Source organism: Petaurus breviceps, unplaced genomic scaffold (genome assembly GCF_028583685.1).
Source record: "Petaurus breviceps papuanus isolate PSGF00001 unplaced genomic scaffold, PetGlider_PUasm1.0 164, whole genome shotgun sequence".
NCBI classification, from domain to species: Eukaryota; Metazoa; Chordata; class Mammalia; order Diprotodontia; family Petauridae; genus Petaurus; species Petaurus breviceps.
Genome location: NW_027185735.1, coordinates 14270008 through 14294863, shown reverse-complemented (window position 1 = coordinate 14294863; position 24856 = coordinate 14270008). Strand labels below are relative to the sequence as shown.

General features: G+C 38.3%; 1 protein-coding gene across 2 annotated transcripts; it reads right to left on the bottom strand.

Annotated features, from left to right (window-relative positions):
• Window positions 1–11085: 11085 nt before the first annotated feature.
• AKAP5 (A-kinase anchoring protein 5) lies at window positions 11086–23193 on the bottom strand. Of its 2 annotated transcripts, none has more exons than XM_069082360.1 (2): window positions 22945–23193; window positions 11086–15454 (listed from the first exon to the last, which is right to left on the bottom strand). In XM_069082360.1, exon 2 carries the CDS (start codon window positions 15138–15140, stop codon window positions 13788–13790), a length of 1353 nt encoding a protein of 450 aa, XP_068938461.1. In that variant the 5' UTR covers window positions 15141–15454; window positions 22945–23193; the 3' UTR covers window positions 11086–13787. The 2 variants fall into 2 exon arrangements, with proteins under 2 accessions (XP_068938461.1, XP_068938462.1); XM_069082361.1 differs by having other exon boundaries at window positions 22949–23193.
• Between the last annotated feature and the right edge of the window lie 1663 nt (window positions 23194–24856).

The window sequence follows — 24856 nt, the reverse complement described above, 5'->3', positions numbered from 1 at the left end:
TCAGATTTGAATCGGAGGAGAAGGCTTGGTGGCATTTAAGACAAAGGGGCAGAGCAGATGGGGATACGTCTTCTTTAATGACATTCCCATTGATAAGCCATTTCTAAGGCTGAGTCATTTGGCAGTTTCAAGGACTTTGGTGGTGAGAGCTAGTAGCAGGGGAAGTGATGGCACTTTCAAATTTTCAAAATTTCATAATTTTCATGTCTAATTATATGTTTCATATTTTATACTTTTTCATTTTTAAAAAGGGCTATTTAAAAGCTTTTTATATTTAAATGTGTATATACACACATAGTGGTGCCTTATTGGCAAAGTATGCAAATTATATATATTACATGTTTTATATATATATATATGTATATATATAGTGTCTGTTTTATAGTTTATACTTTTTATTTAAAAAGGGCTACTTAAAAACTTTTCATACTTAAATATATATGTATATACACATACATATATACATACACACACAGTGGTGCCTTATGGCAAAGTATACAAATTATATATGTTACATGTTTTATATATATATTTAATATATAATGTCTGTTTTATAGTTTATACCTTTTTTATTTTAAAAAGGCTACTTAAAAGCTTTTCATACTTAAATATATATGTATATACACACACATATATACATACACACATATAGTGGTGCCTTATGGCAAGGTATGCAAATTATATATTAAATATATAATGTTTTTACATGTTTTTTGTTTTAAAAAGGACAACTTTAAAGCTATTCTATTAAAAAAAAAAACAACAAACAACAAAATATCTGATACCACTTGGACTGGGGTAAACAAACAGGTATTGATTTCTAACCTCTCCTTTTTTAGTTCTATGTATAATACTAAAGTACTGGCCAGCCTTCCCTTTGTATAAGGAGCCACTTTTAGTTTTCCTGAAACCTTGAGATTGGGTGGGGGGGTGGGGGGGGGGGGGAGGAGAGCTGGGAGTTAAGTAGGTGGTAAAGCAGGAAGTGGGGAGGAGATACCATTGCCATCTCTGTTTTCCTTCTCCATTAGGAATACTGTGGAAGCATGGGGAAAGTGACCTACTTGAAAGGCAACCCTAACCATATCTAAATTTCTGAACTATGTATATAACTGTGTATATAACTATATTATCTATAACTATACCTTAATAGCAACTATTCCTAAAATGAAAAGAATCCAATTTGTCTCATTATCAGGGAACTAGATAAAATCATCCCCACTCCAAAGATTGTGTTTAATATCAGGAATGTCATTCTGGCTCTGTCCTTGTTTGTGACAACCTGATCTAACATTTAAATAGCTCTCCACACATTTATGGGTTTGGGGGTTCTTTCTTTCCTTAGTTTCTCCTATAATTTGGAAAAATAAAATTCTACCTCTTTCTACAAACTTGTAGCTTGTATCTTGGACAAACTCCAGTTGGTTTCATTGTGGTTGTTTAATGCTTGAGGTTGTTACTATTTTCACACCTGTACCATTCTGTCCACTGGAATACTGCTTTGTCCTATCCTGATGTGTCAGGAGGGAGCCTGGAATTCTCAAAAACTAATGTAGTGGAGTATAAAGCTCTTAGAGGCTTACAATGGACCACTTCTCTCTTCAGACTTAAAAGCCTAGTGATATTTGGAAGGGGGAGGGCAATTGGGGTTAAGTGACTTGCCCAAGGTCACAGGGCTAGTAAGTGTTAAGTGTCTGAGGCCAAATTTGAACTCAGGTCCCCCTGACTCCAGGGCCAGTGCTCTATTCACTTCACCACCTAGCCACCCCATAAGCCTAGTGATATTGGAAAGACTCATCACCAGAAAGTTAGCTGCTAGGTAGTTAATTTGTATTACATTTTTGACCACAGAAACATGTACCACCGTAAGAAGTGCCTTCACAATGATGAAAACAAAACCTTTCCAAAGGATTAAGGTATCTTTCAGTTATGAGCAGGTATGTAGCTCTGTACAAATGGTATTGCATTCTTCAACTGTGAAGCCAAATTTGGAATCCCTGCTGACCAAAGGGACCATGTGAGTAAGGGAGGCCTCTACAGAATTAAGTATAACACTCATGCATATGTAGCACCCTTTTGGGTACCAAAGAGAAATAGACACTAGAGAGGAACATCTTCTGGTCAAGATGGAAGTTCCCATAGTGTTTCTCTCCTTAATCCCTCACGTGGACTGAAGAGAGCAGACTGTGATGGACATGTGAGACTTCCATGAACTCCTGTGTTCATAACCCCAGTTGCCCTTGAAGGGGCAGGTAAGTCAAAAGGGAGGCAACAAGTGGTGGAAGGGCTTTGGGATGGAGTGTGTGCAGGAGGGTATTAAACCATTACTACTACCCCCTTGAGAGCCCAGTGGAGATGACCCAAAACGCTGAGGACGGGAACCCTGGGAAGATAGTGCCTCCCTCCCCCCCACTCCTCGCCATGACTGACCTGACATCCTGACCTGGGAAGCAACATTTGTGATGAAGCAACCACCATCTACAACCACCACCACCACCACCACCACCATCCACTACCAATGTATTGCCACCAACCAGGCAGCCAGGTGAGTCTAGTGTAATGTTAATGGTATATAAGATCTTCCCCTGCCCATTAATAGGCCTCAGGTGGAGCCCATTAAGAGAAACTTGCTTAGGGGAGGCTTGCTTGTAGGAAGACTTTCATACCTTTTGTTAATTTCTAATTAGGCACCGAGTCATGAGGGTTATGATGCTCTCTGGCTCTAAAAAGGGTATATATATTCTGAGGTTAGCATTTTGCTTTGAGGCTCACTCACTGGAAGAGTGTTCATGTGATTTAACTAGATGAGATTCTGGGTAGCTGTCAAGGAGTCTCCTGGCTTTGATAAACCCAGATGTTGGTGCTTCTCTCTATAGTAACTATATATGTATTGCCTTGGTCAGACAGTTGGATCTGTCTGTTGTTCTGTGCTAATATCTCAGTTTTTAGAAGCCCTGTCTGTTGGTCTTTATTTCTCTGCTTATATTTTCTCTATTTTCTTTGTTTTGATTTTCTCTGAAGTACAGGGTGCTGATTTTTTTCCCTGAACTAATGAACGTGATTAAAAAAAAATTATTGACCCCTTGAACTGCTATCTTTCCTAGTAAAGTAGATCTAAGAACCTGTGCTAGCAGCTATCCTGGGTATGCCAGTGTGGTTGCTGCTACATCTGGCTGAAGGAACAAGGCACCATCAGGGAGAGTCAGGAGATAGCACATGTTTGTTATATGTGTATATATACATATGTGTGTATCTATTGATATAAATATAGTGGTACCCTATGGTAAGGTATGTAAATCAAGGCTACTAGGTGGATACTGGAGTCAGGAAGACCTGCCTGAGATATCCACTGTGTGGCCCTGAGCAAGTCATTTAATTTCTCCATGACTCATTTTCCTCATCTGTAAAAATGGGGATAACAATACCCACCTTCTAGAGTTGTGAGCATCAAATAGATAACACGTAAAGTGCTTTGTAAACCTTAAAATGCTATATAAACACTAGCTGTCATTATTACTACTATTGATAGCATCATTTTTCCTTTAGAATAGGATTTGGCATTTATAAGGACCTTATTATATGTCACTTAAAAGACACAGATGTAGGCATAAACACCCCAAAGAGAGTGTTATACATAGAGGTTCCAATAGAGTAGCGAGATTCTAACAATGCATAAGAAGAAACAGAGTTGGTTAACTTCCTCATTAATTACAATGGATAGATTAGTGCTTACCTCAGCCTCAAGGAAGTATAATGTAATTTGCCAGCCTCTAAAAGAGGCATTTTTCACATCAACATTGTCCAAAAAAATAAAGCTTAAAAAGGTGATAAAAATTACAATGAATGAAAGTAATAAAAAGTCTGCTGCAGTAAAAATGGTAAAACATTAGGAATGTGGCTCTTTTCAAAATCAGCAACTGAAATGCATCTGAAATTGGTCCCACCAAAATCCTGATTTGTTTACTGGTTTCCCCTTGGCTTATGTAAAATTCACTACTATCTCCTTCATGTTTTAAACATATGTTCTATCTTTTACTGTAGGTGTACTCATTCAAGAAAAGGTTATGTCATAATAAGACAGGGCCATGATGTAAGGCATTGACTGACCTCTCTTGTTTTTTGCTCACTCAAAAGTATAAATGAAAGATGAGCTTTTATAGCTGAGCTATGTTTAGTAGTTTAATTATGAGCCTTCTGTGCTTAGAAAAGAAACATAATGTATTCATATTTCACATACAAGAGATAGACCAGCCATTTTATACAAAAGACAACATGGACCTGATAAAGCATATTTAATCTCTATTAGTAATTTTTACATATTCAGTTTAAGACATCTCTTTTTTCTCCACAATTTCTTTGACAATAGTATCTGTTCTACAGAAATATAACTCTAGCCATTTTAATGAGAATCACAAATGCAATGTGAACTTTTGTAATATCTCTTCTACTTAACATTTTCAAGACAAAGTACTACTATAAATATATGTAGCATTGAATTTTGTTCCTGCACCTGTTCACATATCCAAAATGAATACATCATGTAGCTGTTTAAAAGCTCTCTATACTTTCAGATTTACTTAGTTCTGGCTAAGTCAAGACAGAAATAATTACACTTAATAATACTTTCGTTTGATAGTAGAATCACACAACAAAGGTTCTTAATTTTTTTGTGTGTCATAGACCCCTTTGGCATCTGGTGAAGTCTATAGACTCCTCAAAATAATCCTTTTAAATGTATCAAATAAAACACATAGGATTATAAAGGAAACCAAAGGTTAGTGAAAATAAATGTGATTTTTTTTCCCCGTCCAAGTTCATGGACCCCACAAAATCAATCTTAACTTAAGTTAAGAATCCCTGCCAAAGGCTCATAGACCTTTAGAGTTAGAAAGGACCTTAGAGGTCATCTAATCCAATCCCTTCTTGTTTACCAGATGTAGAAACAGAAGCCCAGACAGACAAAGAGATTTGCCCAATATCTGAGGTGTGATAGAGATAAGAAGAATAAGTCTGACTCCCAAGTCCAGTGCTCTCTACTGCCTCTTAGAAAAATTCCAGTTACTACATGAGAACGATTTCTCTAACAAACAGTCCCATTTACAAAAGTACACAGTCAAGGTCAGGCCAAGATGGCTTGCTTGAACAAATGCAGGCACCCCAGCTCCTACATATGTATTTCAGCAAAAACTTAAAAATAGCACCAGACTGAGTAATGATCAAGAAGTCTACTGAGAAACTACAGTAAATGACTTCATCCACCCCAGAATTAAAGTCAGCCAGAAGTCTTTAGGCAGTAAGAAAAGGGCCCTTCCAGAAAAGCCTGTGCCATAGGCAGTCAAGACAATCTTCCCAGAACACCCAAAGACAGACCAGAGAAACCTACAGCCTGCAAGGCTTTGTATCCAGAGACAGCAAGAGTAGAGGGTTCTCCCACAAGAAATAGCCAGGGTGATCTCCCTGGAGTATACTCAGATTGGGACACTCCTTGCCCAGGGGCATTGAGGTCCATAGAACTCTATCCAGAGATGCTATAGAAGGGCCCTGATGATTTAACACATTGAATCTCAAAGATTGAGAGGAGCCTAAAAACCAACCCTGTGCATTTAGCACAGATCCACCCTGGGAAGTAAAGGTCAGTTCAAGAACTCTAGTGACTTGGGTCAAGACCAGAAGGGCTCTCCACCCCACATCAAAGTATAGCAGAGCACAGCCTGCTATAATATAATATAATATAAAATAGCACAAAGCCCCAGTTTAGGAACTAAGGCTGAAGATATGAATAAACATAAGACACTGACTACTATAAATTGTTATAGAACCAGAGATAGCCAAATCTGCCATCTAGCAGAAGAGAGGAATTCCACAATTGCAAGCAGAGACAAAAAAAAAAATCTTCCACAAGGACCAAATGAATACCCAGAAGAAATGAAGCAAGAGATCAAAGATCTGGAGGAAAGAATTGGAAGGTGAATAAATAACCTAGAACAAAAAGTAATAAACCTTTCTCAAGTAATGTATTCCTTGAAAATTGGAATAGAAATCAAGAGTTTTATGAATTAACAAGAAATATTAGAACAAAATAAAGCCATTAGGAAAAAGTAAGGCTATTCACTATCAAAAGTAACTGACCTGGCAAACAGGTCAAAGATAGATAATTTAAGAATCATCAGACTCCTTGAAAATCATTTACAACAACCTGGATGCTGTACTTCAAGAAATCACTCATGAAAACTTCCCAATCTATTAGAACCAGAGCACAAAGGAAAAAGAATTCAACAATTGCCAACTGAAAGAAAAAAAAAAACAAATCCTAAGCTCAAAACACCTAGGAATGTCAAGCCCAAACCCAGAACTCCTGTATCAAAGACAAAATGTGGCAAGCAACCAGAAAGAAAATTCAAATACAAAGGTACCATAGGGAGGATACCATAGGAATCACATATCTACTTCTATTACAAGTGAGAGGAGGTCTTGAAATACAGTAATTCAAAAAGTAAAACATGTTGACTTATAATCAAGAATAATTTACTTTGTAAAAGCTATGTATAATCCTGTAGGGGGGGCAATGGATTTTTCATGGAGTAGAGGACTTCTAAGCATTCCTTATTATACCGGAGCTGAGTAGGAACTTTGAAATGCTAACATGTGAGCAAAGAAAAACTTATAAAGGGCAATGTATTTGAGCCATTGGAAGGGGCTATATTATGATAAAGCGTTAATATTCTAATGGGGAAGAAGAAAATCCTAGGTATTTTGTTGTAATATGGCAGAATCACAATTGAGCATGCAGGAATTTCTTGAAAGTTTAGGTTTTCTCTTAGAGTCAGACATCAGTTCTACCAAATGTGGAATGAAGACCTTCTGTCTGTGTGGGCTCACACAAAATGTGACCAGGTGGTTTTAAAAAATTAATTTAAATCCCTTTAAATGAAAATGCAAAAAAAAAGTACACAATCAACTACAGTATCAAATACAGTCTTCAAAACCCAACTTACACATTAAAATGGAATTATACTACAAAATAAAACTTAAGGTCCTCTAGGGAGATTCTTAACCTCTTTTTGTAACATGGACGACTTTAGTAAGGTAAGGGCCTATGGACCTCTTCTTAGAATAATGTTTTTAAATGCATAAGAAAATACATAGGATTATAAAGCAAGTCAATTATGTGGAGATAGTTATCAAAATAGTTTTTGTTTAAAAGTTCATCCACCCCAAGTTAAGAGCCACTGTTCTAGAGGGTTAGAAAACTACAGATAATACCTAAGTAATTGGGTAGCTAAAATCAGGGAATCCTAAAGGTAATGAAATATTGTAAAGGTCGGTCTACTTTGGTCCCTAAGAAAATCAGGTCTTAACTGATTTACAATGGCAGTGAGTCCTGAATTGTTTTGAAGGGGCAAAGGGAAAAAAAATTTTTTTTAAAGCAAACTGTTTAAGATTAACACTAAATTGCACTCAGTAGCCTAGAGTAGACAATAATCCTATTTACCAGTACAATTCACAGGGCATATATGTCAACTAATTAGAAGGACCCTATGACTCTATTAAATAGACTTAATTAATGTAGTTGACATAAGTTGGTGATCACCTCAAAAGATAATGTGCATAGCTCTCTTGAGCCTGTATCACACAGGCATAAATTTCTGCCATATGCTTATTATTCTCTGAAGAGGGGGTGGTGGTGCTAGAGAACACTTTCTATTTGAAGGCTCTTTTGTTTTCTGTCACCTTTACTTAAATGTTACTGGATACTATTTTTATACCTTGTTAAGAGTTTTGAGAAAATGCTAAGTGAATAATGTGCATAAAACAGAGGGGAATTTTGATATTCATGAGACTGTAACCAGAACCAGCCAAACTAGATAACTGACTCTCTCAAAGCCAGAGCAGGGGAAGAATTTTTTTTTTTTTTAAATGAGCCAGTAATCTACTATGGCTAACAAAACTTTGAGATTTAAGTGAAACTCAGAAACATAGCCTATGGATTCATATTTGAAGCCTATGGATACATTTGCAGATCAGCAATTTTATGAAAACTAATATCTTCCCCTTAGCTTGCCTATCGATTGTTTCAATAATATTAACAAATGAATTAGAATTAGAATAAAACAACTTTACAGGGGGTGGAGTCAAGATGGTGGAGTAGAAACAGGACCTCTGCAATGCTGTGGCTCCCACCACCTCCAATTCATATAAAAGGGGACTCTAAACAAACTTTAGAGCTACAGAACCCAAAAATGACACAGAGAAGCTAACCTCCTGCTGAGGACAGCCTGGCAGGCCAGCAAGAATCGGCCAGCACAGCGCTCTGGGAGCTGAGCCCAGTCCCACGCCCCAGGTTTTAGCCCCAGGGCGGGCTTGACCAACCATGGGCTGAAGGGTCTCCAGATCACCAGCAGCTTTGGCGGTCCAGAATTATCAACACATAGATGCTAAGGACAAAGTGAGAGGTTAGTGCAGTGTGGACTTTGGGACCCAGTAGCTGGGAGTGCATTGGCTTTTGCCCCCAAGGTGAAAAGCCACTGTGGGCTGCAGCACAGCCGAGGCCACATGGCAGCTTCAGCTCCTGGCCTGCAGAGTGTAGAGGGACCAAGTGACCAGTCTGAAGGGTAATTGCTCTTGCTTTAACCTGCTTGGATCTGGATTGCAGTTTAGGGTAGAGGTCCTGGGGTGTGTGACCAGCTTGCCAGAGCATGTGGAGGCTTCAGAGAGGGCACCCAACTAATACCTCTGGCAGCTGAGAAAACCCTGGCATTTGGAACGAAGCTCCCCTATCTGGTGGCAGAGTCCTACTGTGGCAAAAAGCCCAGCGGTCAAGTGACTGAGTGGTGACATGACCAGGCAAAGGAAGCAAACCAAGAGGAGCAATCAAACATTAGACTTTTATTTTGGGGACAAAAAGGATCAAAGCATGGAACAGGAGGAAAACAGTGAAGTCAGAACTCCTGTACCAAAAGCTTCCAAGAAAAATGCAAGCTGGTTACAGGCCATAGAGGACCTTAAGAAGCAGATAAGAGAAGTGGAGGAAAAATTGGGAAGAGAAATGAGAATGATGCAAGAAAATTATGGAATGAGAGTCAACAGCCTGACTGAGGAAAATAACACCTTAAAAAATAGACTAACTCAAATGGCAAAAGAGGCTCAGAAAGGCAATGAGGAGAAGAATGCCTTAAAAAGCTGAATTTGCCAGATGGAAAAAGAATCTTAAAAGCTCACTGAGGAGAATCATTCTTTCAGAATTAGATTGGAGCAAATGGAAGCTAATTACTTTATGAGAAATCAAGATGCTCTTAAACAGATCCAAACAAATAAAAAAATAGAAGGCAATGTGAAATATCTCATTGGAAAAACCACTTTCCTGGAAAATAGATCCAGGAGAGATAATTTAAAAATTACTTGACTATCTGAAAGCCATGATCAAAGAAAGAACCTAGAAATCATCCTCCAGGAAGTTCTCAAAGAAAACTGCCCTGATGTTTTAGTACCAGAGGGCAAAATAGAGGTTGAAAGAATCCACCAATCACCCCCTAAAAAAGATCCCAAAAAGAAAACTCCTAGGAATATTATAGCTAATATAATATTATTATTATAATGTAATAATTATCATGTAACTATTATATAATATAAAAGGTTCCAAAATTCCCAGATCAAGGAGAGAATATTATAAACAGCCAGGAAGAAACAATTTGATTATTGTGGAAACACAATCAGGATAACTCAGGATCTGGCAGCTTCTACACTGAGGGATCAAAGGGCTTGGAATGTGATATTATGGAGGTCAAAGGAGCTGGGATTAAAACCAAGAATCCAGCAAAACTAACTATCATGTTTCAGGGGAAAATATGGTCATTCAGTGGAATAGAGGACTTTCAAGCATTATTGATGAAAAAACGAGAGTTATTGAATAGAAAATTTGACATTCAGATACAAGAAGCAAGAGAAGCATGAGAAGCTAGATAGGGAAAAGAAATCATAAGGAACTTATCAAAGTTTAACTATTAACATTCCTACATGGAAAAACGATAATTGTAACTGATGAAACTTTCCTCAGTATGAAAATAGTTGAAGGGACTATATATACATATATATATATATATATATATATATATATATATATATATAAAATGTCTATATTGGAGGGTATACGGGCATATGAATACATATGTGAATGTATGTATATATGTTTACAGGTATACATACATAGAGGGCACAGGACCGATTTAATAGGAAGGGATGATACTTAAAAGGTGAAATCAAGAGGTGAGAGAGGAATATGAGAGGAGATGGGGAGAGACAGAATGGGGTAAACTATCTCATATAGAAGACGCAAGGGAAAATGGTTACAATGGAGGGGAAGGATAGGAAGGCAAAAAGGGAATGGGTCAACCTTATTCTCATTGAATTTGGCTCGGGGAAGGAATGAAATACACACTAAATAGGGTATCTTACCCTACAAGAGAGTAGGGGGAAAGGGGATGAGAGGGGAGATGATGGAAGGGAGGGCAGGCTGGGGGAGAGGGAAGTTGGAAGCACCCACTTTTAAAAAGGGACAGGATCAAAGTAGAGAATAAAACAAGTGGGAAGTGGGATAGGAGGGAGGGAAATATAGTCAGTCTTTTACAAAATATCTACTATTGTAATGTTTTGCGTTAGCTACACATGTACAACCTATACTCAATTGCTTATCTTCCCAGTAAGGGTGGGTGACAAGGGAGGAAGGGAATGAATCTGGAATTCAAAGTCTTAAAATCAAATGTTAAAAAAAATTATATATATATATATATATTACTATTATTAATACTATTTTACATGTAATTGGGAAATAAGTTATACAGGCATTGGGGCATAGAGATCCACTTGCCCTACTGGAAAAGTCGAAGGGGGTATGGGAGAGAGCAGATTGGAGGAGGGGATATCCTGAGAGACTGCTATTTTGGGGTGGTGGGTGGGGGAAAAACGGAGAAAATTTGTAACTAAAAATCTGGCAGAAATTAATGATATAAATCAGAAGTTAATAAAGCATTTGAAAAATGAAAAAAAAGTTTAAAAAAACTTTATATTTCTTTTAATTGGTTTAATGTATTTAAAGTCAACTAATTTAAAATACTATTATTGCAGGAAATCTTTGACATAAATATTTCTAAACTCTAACTGATATCCCCTAAATTCCAGCATACGAATCATATGAAATGATTTGGACAACTCATTAGATGACATGTCAAAATTTAGTCTGTAACTGAGTAGAATCAATCAGTCTACATTTGGACTAATTGTTTTGGCTGGAGTCCTATTTAACTTAATTAGCTGATCACTTACAATAGGATAATGAAAGAACAAAAAGTTTAGTGTGCAAGCAACCAAAGATATATCTCATTGTAAAAGTAATCCAATATATGCTAATGACTGATATTAAACTGGTGAAAAACCAATAGCAATTGATAGAGCTAATTTAAAAAGTCATTTTCTGCATTTAGTGAAAATGTTATTTTCATATGCTATTGGTACAACATAAAATTTTTATTGTAAATTTTTCCCACTTAAATGTATGGCACTCCTTTCAAAACATTTTAAGTGTTTAGTAAAAGCTCTATCTTTCATATGCTATGAATGATTATTTAAAATTAAAATAAGCCCACTGGCACAAAGGCATTGACAATAAATGGATACTGTATCCATCATGAAACTAAAGTACATAAGGATGTACATAAGGGTTTTTAAATTCTTTATTTCATAAATATGGCATAGTATTTGCTAGTAGTTATAAAAAAAATCCAAATCTGTTAGTACTACATAGAGTGAATTAGAGATACTGTGATCAAGATAATTGACCAAAGTAATTTTTTAAAAAAAGTAAAGTCTATACAATTTTAAAATTTTGATTTTGGGTTCTTTCCTCATGTTTCCTAAAAGATATTTCCTGAACAAAACTGTGAATGATATATTTGACTGCATGAGAAACTGCTGGTATTGTCTTTCCAGATTTGGAAGCACAAAGGACACACAAATCTGGGGGGCAAATTTGCACTTTTATGTTGGAGTAAAAATTCTTGCTGTCACATCTGTCATTTAATTTAATTTTCTCATTTCATGGTAAAGAATTTTCTCTGCTGAGAATGTGTATATGGAATGGAACCAGAGGGATTTTGTAGGTCATACTAGTAATATGCACTACATATGACCCATAAAATATAAGAATTCGCATAGTAAATAAAGCATTTCTAATTGTCTGGTTGACTAATTGTTTTTTTTTTTTCCTGACATGAAACTGTACTGTAGATACCTTACATATCTAGCCAAAGCTTTTTGTTACCTTCAGGAACACTCCATTTGGAGTTTGCCAGAATTAAGCTCTAGGACCTAAACCTGTGAGGTAGAATCTCATGAAACATTGTGGGCCTTTGTTCTGGTAAGAGACTGAGGTGGTAAATGACTCCCTCTGAGCTAGAAAGGTAATCATTGATAAGACCAGAAATCATGAGCTCTCTTCCCTCGCCTTCTTAACAATGCAGCTAACAAGAACCCTATGCTAAATTATTCCTGAATAATAGTGGCTCACGTCTCCTTTCAAGATTGTCTAAATTGTGCCAGTCATATCTATTATTTGGTTCAACTCTTGCAATGACAAAAGGTAATTATGTGGTTTTTTTTTCCTCTTCTTTAAGGAAAAAAAAAACTCCTTTTAATTAGTTATACAGATCACTTCTATAGTTGGTGTAGCTAAATTCTGAAAGGAAAAAAAAAAGCCTTCTTCTCTGAATAGAATATGGAAAATGCTCTACTCATCTTTTTTTATCACAGAGCTGCCGATTTGTTTAAAGTAAAAAATATTTCCACAAACACCAGAACAGTTTGCCATGATTTTCTGGAAACATCACATGTATCTTAATAAAGGAGATAAATAACTTGGTATTTTGGCCAAATTTGACTGATACTTTCCCAAAATAAAAATGTTTGAGTTCTTCAGAGGGTTTTAAGCTGTTAGGCTATCTTTCTTGGAATTTGCTATCCTTCTATGAGGCCATCTACTTGCTATGAGGGATGGGGAACCACAAATGGCCAATTCCAGGGTGATTTCTTGAAGGAATGGGTTTCATTTAGTACGTGTCAATTAGGACGAATGATGGCACAATAAGTAAAGATGCTTCACCATTCTCCCTATTCCCTCTATCAAGGAAGCCTCTTGTAAAAAAGGAGTAATTGTAGAGAGGAGGAAAACGGGAGAAGTCAAGGTAAGCATTTATAGCTGCCAAGCTATTCACCAACTATTTGAAGGCATTTTAATGAATTTTTTGCAAATAGCTTAGAAGAATCAAGAACAGAAAACCGCATCTTCCTAATAAAAAATATTCATTTTGTGAACTTACACATATACCACTGAAATTAAGATGTGATACGTCACGTTTCTGAGGTAAGACCATTGGCCAGCTGCTCAACTACAATAATTCACACATCTACAAAGCTAGCTCATCTTACTCACAATTATAACAACAAAATTGCATTGTAAAAAAAAGAAAAAAAAAGGTTTGAAACCAAACGCAGGCTTAATGTATATGCAGAACTAAATTGCTTTATGAAACAAGGTTCTGTCATCAAAAGGACATTAAGGAGCAATATAATACATTTCTGGGCCCGATTCTCATCTCCAACTTGACAGGAGCTGGTGCTGTTGAGTTTGGAGATTGTAAATATCCATAAATGATTCTTCTAAATTAAAGATGTCATAAAATGTAAAATAATATTTCATTAGGTTTCCATTAAAAGAAAACACGATCTGAAATTCTGATCTTTTATATAAGATTGCTTTTTTTGTTATCATCAGAATCCATTTCATTCACCAGTTGTTCTATAGACAACTGAATGACATTCTTGACAAGCGAGCAAGCAGTTTCCATTAAAAGCTTCTCATACTGCTCAGAAGTTCTGCCCTCAAAATCATTAACCCCTTCGGATAACACAGCATTAGAAAATGGCTCACTTTGCTGATTTTCAACTGCTATTAAGAATTTCTTAGGGACATTTTTGGATTTTTTTACGTCAAATTCACTGACTTCAGTGTCTGTGACAATAATAGCAATTGGTTCCATCCTTTTGCTTTCTTCTAATTGGGGCATCTTTGGACCTACTGCATTTTCTTTGAAATCTGATTTACTGAAACACACTATGGTGTCCTTTGTCTTCTTTTTTGAAGCAATTACTCCATTTTCATGTTCTTTCTCTTTTGGTTGCTGTTCTGTAACATCCTTAGATGTTTCTTCCATGATCTGTGTCTCTAGGGTTGCGGGTGCCTCTGTGGGGGTTTCACTGGGTGCCACAACAATGTTGACTTCCGTATTCTCCTTAGGGAGCTGGTGTCCCACTTCTGAAGTCTCAGGGAGGCTTCCTTTATGGAGGTTTACAACCTGTTTTTCTTCTGTCTTCTCAATACCTTTTTCAAGGATCAATGCTGCTGTATGAATGGCACAAGATTCTGTATCAACCCCAAGTTCTACAGAAGTCACATTTTCCTCAGAAGAGCTGATGTTACTAACTTGTGGCACACTTACACTCTCTATCTGGGAGCTACCACCACTTATGTCTGCAATTAATTTATCCTTTACAGCTGGAGCATCCTGAGGAGTCTGAATCTCTGTACCTAAACTGTCTGTAACTTCCTTTACTTTCATATTGCATTCAGATTCCTGAACAATTTGGGAATGCCTGCATTTTTTCTTGCTTCTGGAGAATTTTATGCAGGGGATTTTAATCCTGGATCGAGCCTTTTTCTTAGCACGTTTGGTGTCTTCAGTGTTTTCTTTAGGTTGTGTCTTAGCATCTAAGGGGATTTCTTTCTTTGAAGGTTTTGACCTTTTCCGTCGAGTGACAAAGCATCTGAGTGCTGTCCAGGTCCCCCCTAGTGACTGAAAGTGATCGGAAGCTTCCACGTCCATGTGATCCTTGGCACTGCATGGAGCAGTGTCGTGGGGCGCTTTTTCAGAACAATTCTTTGATTTCAAAGCTTTGACTGATTTCTTTCTTCTTTTAAAACAAATCATGGATTCTTTTTCAACCAGCTCCTCATCCTGAGGACTCATCTCTACAGACTCCTTCTCGTCCTTGCTTTCTACTTGAATTTCTGCCACTGTTGTATCCATTTTTTGCATCACACTCTTTCGGTCTCTAGAAAACAATATTTGCTCTTCTTTTATAGCCTTTTTATGGGAAGAACGTTGACAAAAATGTCACCCCAAAGGGCAGGGGATTTTTTGGTTCGTCTTTTATTTTATCTCTTTTGTGAGTACAAGTGGTTTTGTTCCACACAGCTGTTTTTGGTGGCTCTTTCTGGGCATAAAAAAGTCCAAGCCCTCTCTTGCTGGTAGTTGTGCTCTCTCCATGTAAGAAAGAGCTTTGGGAGTTTGGCTTCCTTGTTTCTTTCTTTTTTTTTTAAAGAGCACTCTTCTGTACTGGTATGTTCAACCTGGAAAGGAAGAGAAAAGTGATGTTTCATTTCACTGTTTTCTGTAGATGCTTCTGTTGAATAACAATACCCACCATGTTTCTGTTGTGAAAGCTGATGGCAAAATAAAAACAAATTGGCCTCAAACTTTTGCCATGAACAAATTTTTTTCCCTGTTCTTTAAAAAAAATTCCTTTATTTATATTAATATATTATACAAAATTGAGTCATTACTCAGTGATTATTTTTGTAATTTTCATAATATGGATGCAGATAGACATAGGAAAGATAGCATTCAGACTCATTTCCTTATGAAATATATATTCCTTAATGGAGGTCATAAAGGCCTCATTTTTCTCTGGGGGGAAAAAAAAGACTATTTTTAAAGGAAATTAAAGTTCTTCCATTTCTTCTAATTCTCTACTCCTGCTTGGTTTTAAGTTCATATATACAGAAAAATTAAACTTTTCTACCATAAAAAGCATAATGAAGTTCTAACTAGGTTCTAGGCATTTATATAGAAAATGACCTGTTTTAAAGGATTAATCCTTTTTAGTTGTTTGGTTATTTCTGACTCTTTGTGAACCTTCTTGGGGTTTTCTTGGCAAAGATACTTGAGTGGTTTGCCATTTCCTTCTCTAGCTCATTTTACAGATGAGGAAACTGAGGCAAACAGGATTAAGTGTCTTGCCCATGGTCACACAGCTACTAAGTGTCTGAAGTCATATTTAATTCAAAAAAGATAAGTCTTCCTGATTCCAGGCTCCTCACTCCTCACTCACTGTATCACCTAGCTGCCCCTCATTAATCTGTAGTAGTCCTGTGAGTAAAAATCTCATATGCTTGCTTGGGGCTACCTCCATTATAGAGTAATCATAAAATAGCTGTCAATGCTTAGGGAAGTATGTTTTTAAAAAGTAGGTTATTTTGACCACCTCCTTCTGGGTATAAATGGGTTGGTTGTTTTTCATTTTTTATTTTATTTTATTTTATTACTAGCATTTTCAAATTTGGTTCTGATGCTCATTTGAAAGCCGTCCACTGAAATAATTCACTAGACACAAGACATTGAAGAGTTACTCCACTCTGTGAGAATTACTAGTATGAAAGTAGTAAAGCAAGTGCGAGATAATCAAAATATTCATCAAAATCCTGGGAATTTTCATTAATGACCATTAAGAACACAACAGGTAAGGGACTTTTCCTTGGAAGAGGTCTGTGAATCTTTTGTTGATAAAATTTTACTAGCATGACCAATTTAGGCCTAGAGTCTATCCTGAGGCCTTTTATGACATAGTTACCTATAGTTATACTTATTTAATCAAATACTACCCATCTGTGATAAACATTTAGAAAGTCATTATTATAAAAGTAGTACTGATAGGACCAAAATAAGAAAATATTATGCTGTTTTTCTAACCCCAATTCTAAATGATAAAAGCCAGAAAAAATATCACTTTACTCTCTCATAACACATTGAGTATTATCAAATTATGTATTTGTCTTTTTATTTTGTGTGAGTTCAATGTACCAGAAGTTTTCTTGAGCGGATATAAAAGTGAAGGCTACTGGAGCTTACTATTTTGAGGAACATGGCTTCTGAAATAAGACTATAGCTGTATAGGCAGTCTTGAATGGCCAACACTTTAGCTAGCGTGCATGCTAAGTAACTAAGTGTTTGTGATATAAACAGAATGCTGTACTTGAAGTTAGAAAGACCTGGGTTTGAATTCTGCTTCAGACATTTATATACATGACCTTTTAGCCTCAGTTTACTAAGCTGTAAAATAGAAATAATAATAGCATTTACCACACAGGGTTGTGGTGAGGATCAAGTTAAATAACATATTTAAAGCTTTTTGTTAACCTTAAGGCATTACATAATTGTAGGCTATTATTAAGTAGAAAGGGTAAAGTGAAAGAAAAGTACATTTTGTAACCCACACATATAGTGCTTTGTAGTGTACAAAGGGTGTTATTTTCACCCCCAACCTCTTTGAGACAAGTAGTATTATCCCCATTTTACAGATAAGGAGACTAAGGCTGAGCAGTTATGTGATTCAGCCATAGTCATTCAGGTTGTGATTCAAATCCAAGTCTAATGCTATTTCAACTACACTGTGCTGCTTCTGTGGGGTGGCACAGTGACTAGAGCACCAACCCTGGAATCAGGAGGAGCTGAGGTCAAATCCAGTCCTCAGACACTAGCTGTGTGACCCTGGGCAAGTCACTTAACCCTATTTGCCTCAGTTTCCTCATCTATAAAATGAACAGGAAAAGGAAATAGCAAACCACTTCAGTATATTTGCTAAGAAAACCCCAAATGGAATCACAAAGAGTTGGACATCACTGAAATGGCTGAATGAGACAACACCACTCTGTTAAACATCATTGCATCTAGGATGATCACAGGAGAAATGCAAATCAAGGGAACCTTATTATACAACCTTACACAGAAAACAAAGCAAAAAAAAGAAATCGTGACATCTAGGAACTGACTGGGTCCACTACAAACTTATGTTACCTAAGCTCAACTGGGCTCTCACTGTGGCAAGGCAATCTTCTCATGCTAATGAATCCCTAATGGATTCACTGTCCCATAAACCTTTTTCTCCCTCCTCAAAGCTCTCTTGAATCCCACTCTTTCACCCCCCTCTGAACTAAGAACTTTGCTTTGTATTTCATTGAAAAAATTTAGGCCTATTGATTAACATCACTTGTATGTTCTCACTTCTCACCTCTCACACTGCTACCACCCTGGAGCAGGCCTTCATCAGCCGGACTATTTCCATAGCCTTCTGGTTGGTGTCTCCACCTTAAGTCTCCCCCCAATTTGGTGCATCCTCCACTCAGCTATCAAAGTGATCTTTCTATAGTGCAGGCCTAACCATGTCACCCTCTTCTCAATAAATTCCCTGTGTGGTTCCCCATCACTTGGCTTTTGAAGCCCTTCAAACCTGGTCTCTTCTTACGTTTCCAGTCTTACTCTATCTTACTCCCTCCAAATACTCTATGATGCAGTGATACCAACCTCCTTGACGTTCCTCACACAAGACACTCTATCTCCTGAATCAGGGCTTTTTCACTGGCTGTCCTCCATGTCTGATATTCTCTCTCTCCTCATCTCCATCTCCTGGCTTCCTTCAAGCCTCAACAAATATCCCACCTATTCCAATACCCTTCAGTGATTCTCTTTGGGAATGAAGGACAAAGAACACCACACACAATATTCTAATAACTTTTCTCTGAGATTACCTCCACATTACCCTGTCTAGATTTGGTTTGTATATAGTTCTTTGCATGTGGTCTCCTCTTTCTTTGTATCCCTAAGGATTATCAGTGCCTGGCACATAGTAGGCATTTAATAAATGCTAGTAGACCTGTCAACTCAAGGAAAACAGGCCTTCTGATATAATGTTTATGTGACAGAAGGCTGGTACAAACATTTTGGAGAGTAATATGTAATGAATCACAGAACTGATAATTGCTTTTGATACATCAATTCTAATAGTAGGACTTTATTCCCAAAATAATAATAATAGTAAAAATAATAATAGCTTGCATTTATATAGCACTTTAAGGTTTGCAAAGTGCTTTACAAATATCTCATTTTAACATCACATTAAGCTTGGGAGATAGGTGCTATTATTATCTTCATTTTGTGGTTGTTTAGTCATTTTAATCATGTCCCACTCTTTGTGACCCCATTTGGGTTTGTTTGTTTTTTTGAGGGCAATTGGGGTAAGGTGACTTGCCCAAGGTCATATGGCTAGTAAGTGTTAAGTGTCTGAGGTCATATTTGAACTCAGGTACTCCTGACTCCAGGGCCAGTGCTCTATTCACTGTGCCACCTAGCGGCCCCTTGGGGTTTTCTTAACAAAGATACTGGAGTGGTTTGCCATTTCCTTCTCCAGCTCCAGGAAACTAAGGCAAATAGGGTAAAATGATTTGCCCTGGGTCACAAAGCCAGTAAGTATATGAGGCCACATTTGAATTCAGGCCTTCCTCACTCCAGGACTATCCTCTATCCACTATACCACCTAGCTGCCCCTATCCTCATTTCACATTGATTTTATAAAAATGAGAAATATTAATTATTTAAAGAAATACAGAAATATATATATATATACACATAAGAACACATATGCATGCATGCATGAGTGCACACCCACATACACACACACACACACCCATACACCCACACAAAGCAAAGCTGGGGTAGTGATGCCTCAGAGAGATCTAGAAGGTGATACAAAACATGTGTTCCCTTGGAAAATCACTTAACCTCTTAAGTGCTCTCAACCAGTAACCTCCAAAGTGGAAGCCCTGGTCTGTGCCCAAGGAATGGGTGATCAACCAATTGAAGGGTCAAAAAATAGCTCTTATCCCAACACCTCAGTGATAGTTCATCTTGGGGCTTGTTTCCATACAACACACCTACCCTTATCTTCTAAGACTCCCCCATCCACTTTGGCTCTGCTCTCCACTTGCTTAAGGTCCCAGTCTCCCCTTTGGAGTTAGCCCCTTTGGACAGTTATACTATTTCTTGGGCACCTATAGACTCTATTGGGAAAATTCCCCCAAATACGCATTTTCTGTACTCCAGGTCACCCCCTGGCATTCCTACTACATGGCTCCAGGGCAACAACTCTGCTCTGTTTCCCCTTTTCATTTTGAGTAGGTCGGAGTAAATCACACTGGATGGCTTTTATGTATCATAAATCTCATTGCATGATAATTCTCCACAAATCTACCTGCCTTCTGAACTTCCAGAGTTCTTTTGAGAGCACCACCCTTCCAGTCACTCAGGTGATCATATCTGGTACAACTTTGGTGATCCCTTTGACATGTCACTCTCTCTCACCCCACATATCCAATCAATTGCCAAGGCTTGTTCCTGTTCACCTCTACAACACCTCTCATATCTGTCTCCTCTACTCACACAGCTACCATCTTAGTTCAGATTCTCATCACCTCTGACCTGAACTATTACCATAGCCTCCTAATTGATTTCCCTGCCTGCACTCTCTCCCTTCCAGTTTATCCTCCATTCAGTTGCTAAACTGACTTTCCTAAAGTACTGGTCTACTTCAGTAGCTCCTTATTGGCTTTAATATAAAATATTATTTAATATTTATTTCATCCTTTAAAATTTTCTATTATTTGTATGTTTTTATAATGTATATAATTATCACTACAGTGTTAAGTCATTTTTCAGTTGTTTCTGACTCTTCATTTGGGGTTTTCTTGGCAAATATATTGGAGTGGTTTCCTATTTCCTTTTCTAGCTCATTTTATAGATGAGAACATTAAGGCAAACAGAGTTAAGTGACTTGCCCAGAGTCACATAGCTAGCAAGTGTCTGAGGCTGGATTTGAACTCATGAAGATGGGTCTTTCTGGTTTCAAGCCCAGCACTATCCACTGTACTACCTATCTGCCCTATCACTACAATAGTACATGTATATAATTTACAAATAAATAAACATACACATATTGCATGATCAAAAAAAGGTTTTGCAGATAGAGTTAAGCATAAAAGTTAGGAGATGATAGTGCTAAAACAACCTCATACTTTGCAAGAGAAAGTGCGACCTGCATTGTAGAGTTTCCCTAACCAGTAGTTCCTTTTATCACTGAAATCACGGGTTCAGTCCTATCCTGTTGGCAAGTTCATGATTTTAAAGAAATTTTAAAAGAATTCTCACATGATCATGGATTTAGAACCGGAAGGGTTGTTAGAGAATATCCACTCCAACCCTTCCATTTTACAGAGAAGGACACTAAGGCTCAGATGTCTGTGTGGCCTCAGGTCACAAAGGCAGTCAGCAAACATTTAGGTGCCTACTTTGTGATACAAAACAATAGCAAAAACCAAAAACACCAAAGCCCAGTACCAGTTCTCAAGGAGCTCACAGTCTGTTAGGAGAGACAGCGTGCAAACCACAATGTAGAAGCAAGATAATCTCAGAGGGAAGGCATTAAGTGGTACTGAGTGGAGATCTAACCCAGGTACTGTTGATCCAAATCTAAGTATGCTTTCCACTATACCACACACTGTTCCTTTCTTTACATGCTATTTAAATTATTTTCTAAAAATCTTTACAAAAAGGGAATAGCCTTGCAAGCTATGTCCTCCCACTGACACAGTAAGCAATCCTCCTTTCCTTGTACAGTGTACTGTTTGTAGCACTGCATAAATCAGAAACCAGTTAAAAGGTTCAGAAAGATTTCTCAGCATGAAGAAAGATCCTACAGCTTTCTAGCTTTCTTATCATTCATTTTAGTTAGCCTGCTGGCTGCCACTTCTTTCTTTTTTTCTTCAAATAATTAGTGTATCGGCAGCTTTTTGTGGAACTATAAACTATCTGAAATGGCAAGTGACCTTTGGGGTCATTTAGAGATCATTTCACAGGTGAAAGCATGGTCTAGTGGAAAGAGACCTGGGGTCAGAAGACTTAGATTCAAATCCTACTCTCAACACCACTGGTATAACCTTAGACTGGTGTCTGAGATCCCCTTTTACTCTGATTCTATAGCTTGTCTAAAGTCACAGAGCTAGTGTATTACATAGCTGGGAAATCACCTGACTCCAAGCCCAGGGCTATGACCACTCTATCACACTGTTTCTTAGTGGAGCTTTGTTTCCCATATACTCTCTGGAAGAAAATGTATTTACACTTTCACAAAGTCTCCCCCCTCCCCTTCCTCCCTTCCCCCCCTTACTTGCTTCAAACAAAGAGGACACAAAAGGTGAAGAAGCTGGGTTTTTTTCTTCCTTTCTTTTTTATTTTAGATGCAACCTCACTGATCCATAGGGGAAAAAATGGTGAAACCACTATTAAAAGGCAAATTACAACTAATCTTCTGGTTTGTAGAGAGAAAAATATGAAGCATTAATCAGATCATAGATTTAGAGCAGGAAGGGACTTCAGCTGGGTCATTCCAAACTCAGAACAGGGCCTAAAACTCCATCCAACAAATACACAAAACACATCACAATGTACAGTAACAGGTGTTCCTGTCAGATGCGACTAAATTCTAATTGAATTCTGATCAAAATGAATTTATATCTAATGTAATTATATTTTCTCAGTTCCAATAAACTCCACCTGAAAACACTGAATGTACAAAATAGAATACACTTTTAAAGAATGAGATGCAGTACAACACAACTGATCAAGCATCCCTCTAGAAACTAACTACAGTGGCCATGTCACATATTTTCCATAAGAAGATTGGGGTAGAGGGAATCCCAATCTAACAGGCAAAAATTCTACAAAGCTGTGATAAAATGGAGGTCTTTTCTAAGGGACAAAAGACTACTGGGTAGGAGAGCAAACCCTAACCATAAAGGAACCTCTCTAAGGATATTTCACCATCTCCCCCATTAACTCAATATAGTCTGGGAAGTAGAATTCCCCACCCACTCCATCTCCCACAAGGATACAGTCACGTGTATTTTTTGTCACCTGCCAGCCCCTGAAACCTTTGGTGCCCTCAGCTCCTTACCTACCAAAGGGTGGTCATGGTTCCTTGCAAACTCATGTTTTAGAGCCGGATCAGCTGGATATTTCTGCTGCCACTGCAAACTCCTGGATCCTGGAATACTGCACTTGAGGGTACCAGGAGATGCCCACAGACACCCCGCGGTTCACACCTTTTGCCTTTTCCAGGGCTACAGACGCCTTTCCAATCCCAGCTCCCTGGGAGCGGGAAGCTGAACCTACCGCTCCTGTACTGCAGCCCTGGACAGATGTGCAGCTCGAAAATGGGTTACGCCCCTTCCCCAGCTCATTGCCGCGGAGCTAACCCAGGCAGACTGGCAGAAGGCAGCACCAATAGATGGGGAGCCTGCCCAATTGGAGGGGGCGGCAGCCTCAAGTGTAGAGGCGGCAGGGCTTGCAGCAGGAGGGTAGAACGAGGGAGGGAAAAAGGAAGGGAGGGAGAGAAGAGGAGGAAAGGACAGCAGAGGGTGGGAGAGCCCGTGTTTCGGTGGCTGGGACCAGGTCTGGCAGCGGGGTAGTCAAGGGAGTACTAGTCGTGATGACACTGAAGATGGGGATGGGGATGTATGTGGGGATGAACGAGGGGGCGGGAATTCTCTCCGTGCACTAAGAAGTCACCTCAGACTAGCGGGGCTGACATTCAGGGCATCTAAAGGGGAGACAGCGGACACTAGAGAAGGGGCGTGGAAAGAGAGCCTCTGTGAGAACATGAAAATGCCACTCAGAACAAAGAAAATGGAAAAGAGCCTTATAGGAGGAGGCTGAATTTATTGCTCCTTTCCACATAGACTCTCCAAGGGAGAAAAAAAAAATAGGGTGAGATGGAAGACTAAGGAAAGCTGTGACAGGAAGGTGAGAGGAGACTGGAAGATGGATTTACATAGGCGCCTGGCACTTAATTGGGGGGCGGGGAGAGGTCCTATAGCCGCAAAAGCATGTGACTTGGCAAGAAATGAAGAGCCCTTCAGAGCCCAGCAGGAAAGGGGTCTGTACTAATACAATCGCGAAGGTGATTGTAGGCAACAGAGAATCCATTCGTGCCTTACTCTTCTGCTGTCAGTCAACCAACCAACCAATCAACAACTATTAAACATTTATTATGTGCCAGGTACCATTCTAGGTGATGTAGATGCAAGTAGCTACTTGCAAATGAACAAGTAATTAAAAAAAATATGTACAGCATAAATACAAATATATTCAAAGTCATTAAATACAAAGTAGTTTGGGAGGTAAGACAGTGGCTGTTGGGACTCAGAAAAGGTTTTATGCAGAAGATAGTGCCTGAGCTGTTTTAAAGAAAGGGAACAGGTAAGGAGGAAGCAATTTTAGATGTGCGGCATGGTCAATGCAAAGGCTCTGAGGGAGGAAATAAAGTGTCATGTCTGAGAAGCAGAAGGAAGGCCAAATTGGCCAGATTGCATTACTGTCAGAATTGCTACTGAAACCCTTATCTTCTGACTCCAAGAGCATCTCTCTTCCCATTACACCAAGTGCTGTGGTGATGGGTTTCTTGGAAAGCTGGAGCACCCTAGGTCTCCAAAAAATTCCCATTTTTTTTTGTTTTATCTAAGATCCATTGGGCTGGGGACAAGAAACATAGTCTAAAGGGTCATTCATAGGTTTCACAAGCCACCCATTCTTAACTCCTGATAACAGGCATCCAAGCCCCATCCGGATTACCATTTGGCAGAAGGGTAGCTACAAACCTTTCCTAAGCTACTCTGCAAGGAGGGCATATCCTGTGTCGGGCTGTCGGATTAAAGGAGGTATAAGACACAGCCCCTGTTCCAGAAGCCTCTATGGCTTTGTTAAAAAAAAAAAAAAAGTTAAGGATACCCTATTGAGTGCAGTGCAGCAGCTAAGACTTTCCCCTGGGCCATCCAAAATATAGGGATTGCTGACAGTGCTTGCTTGCC

Coding starts and splice junctions, on each gene's coding strand:
- AKAP5 (XM_069082360.1), bottom strand. CDS start 15,140: ATGCAAAAAATGGATACAACAGTGGCAGAAATTCAAGTAGAAAGCAAG.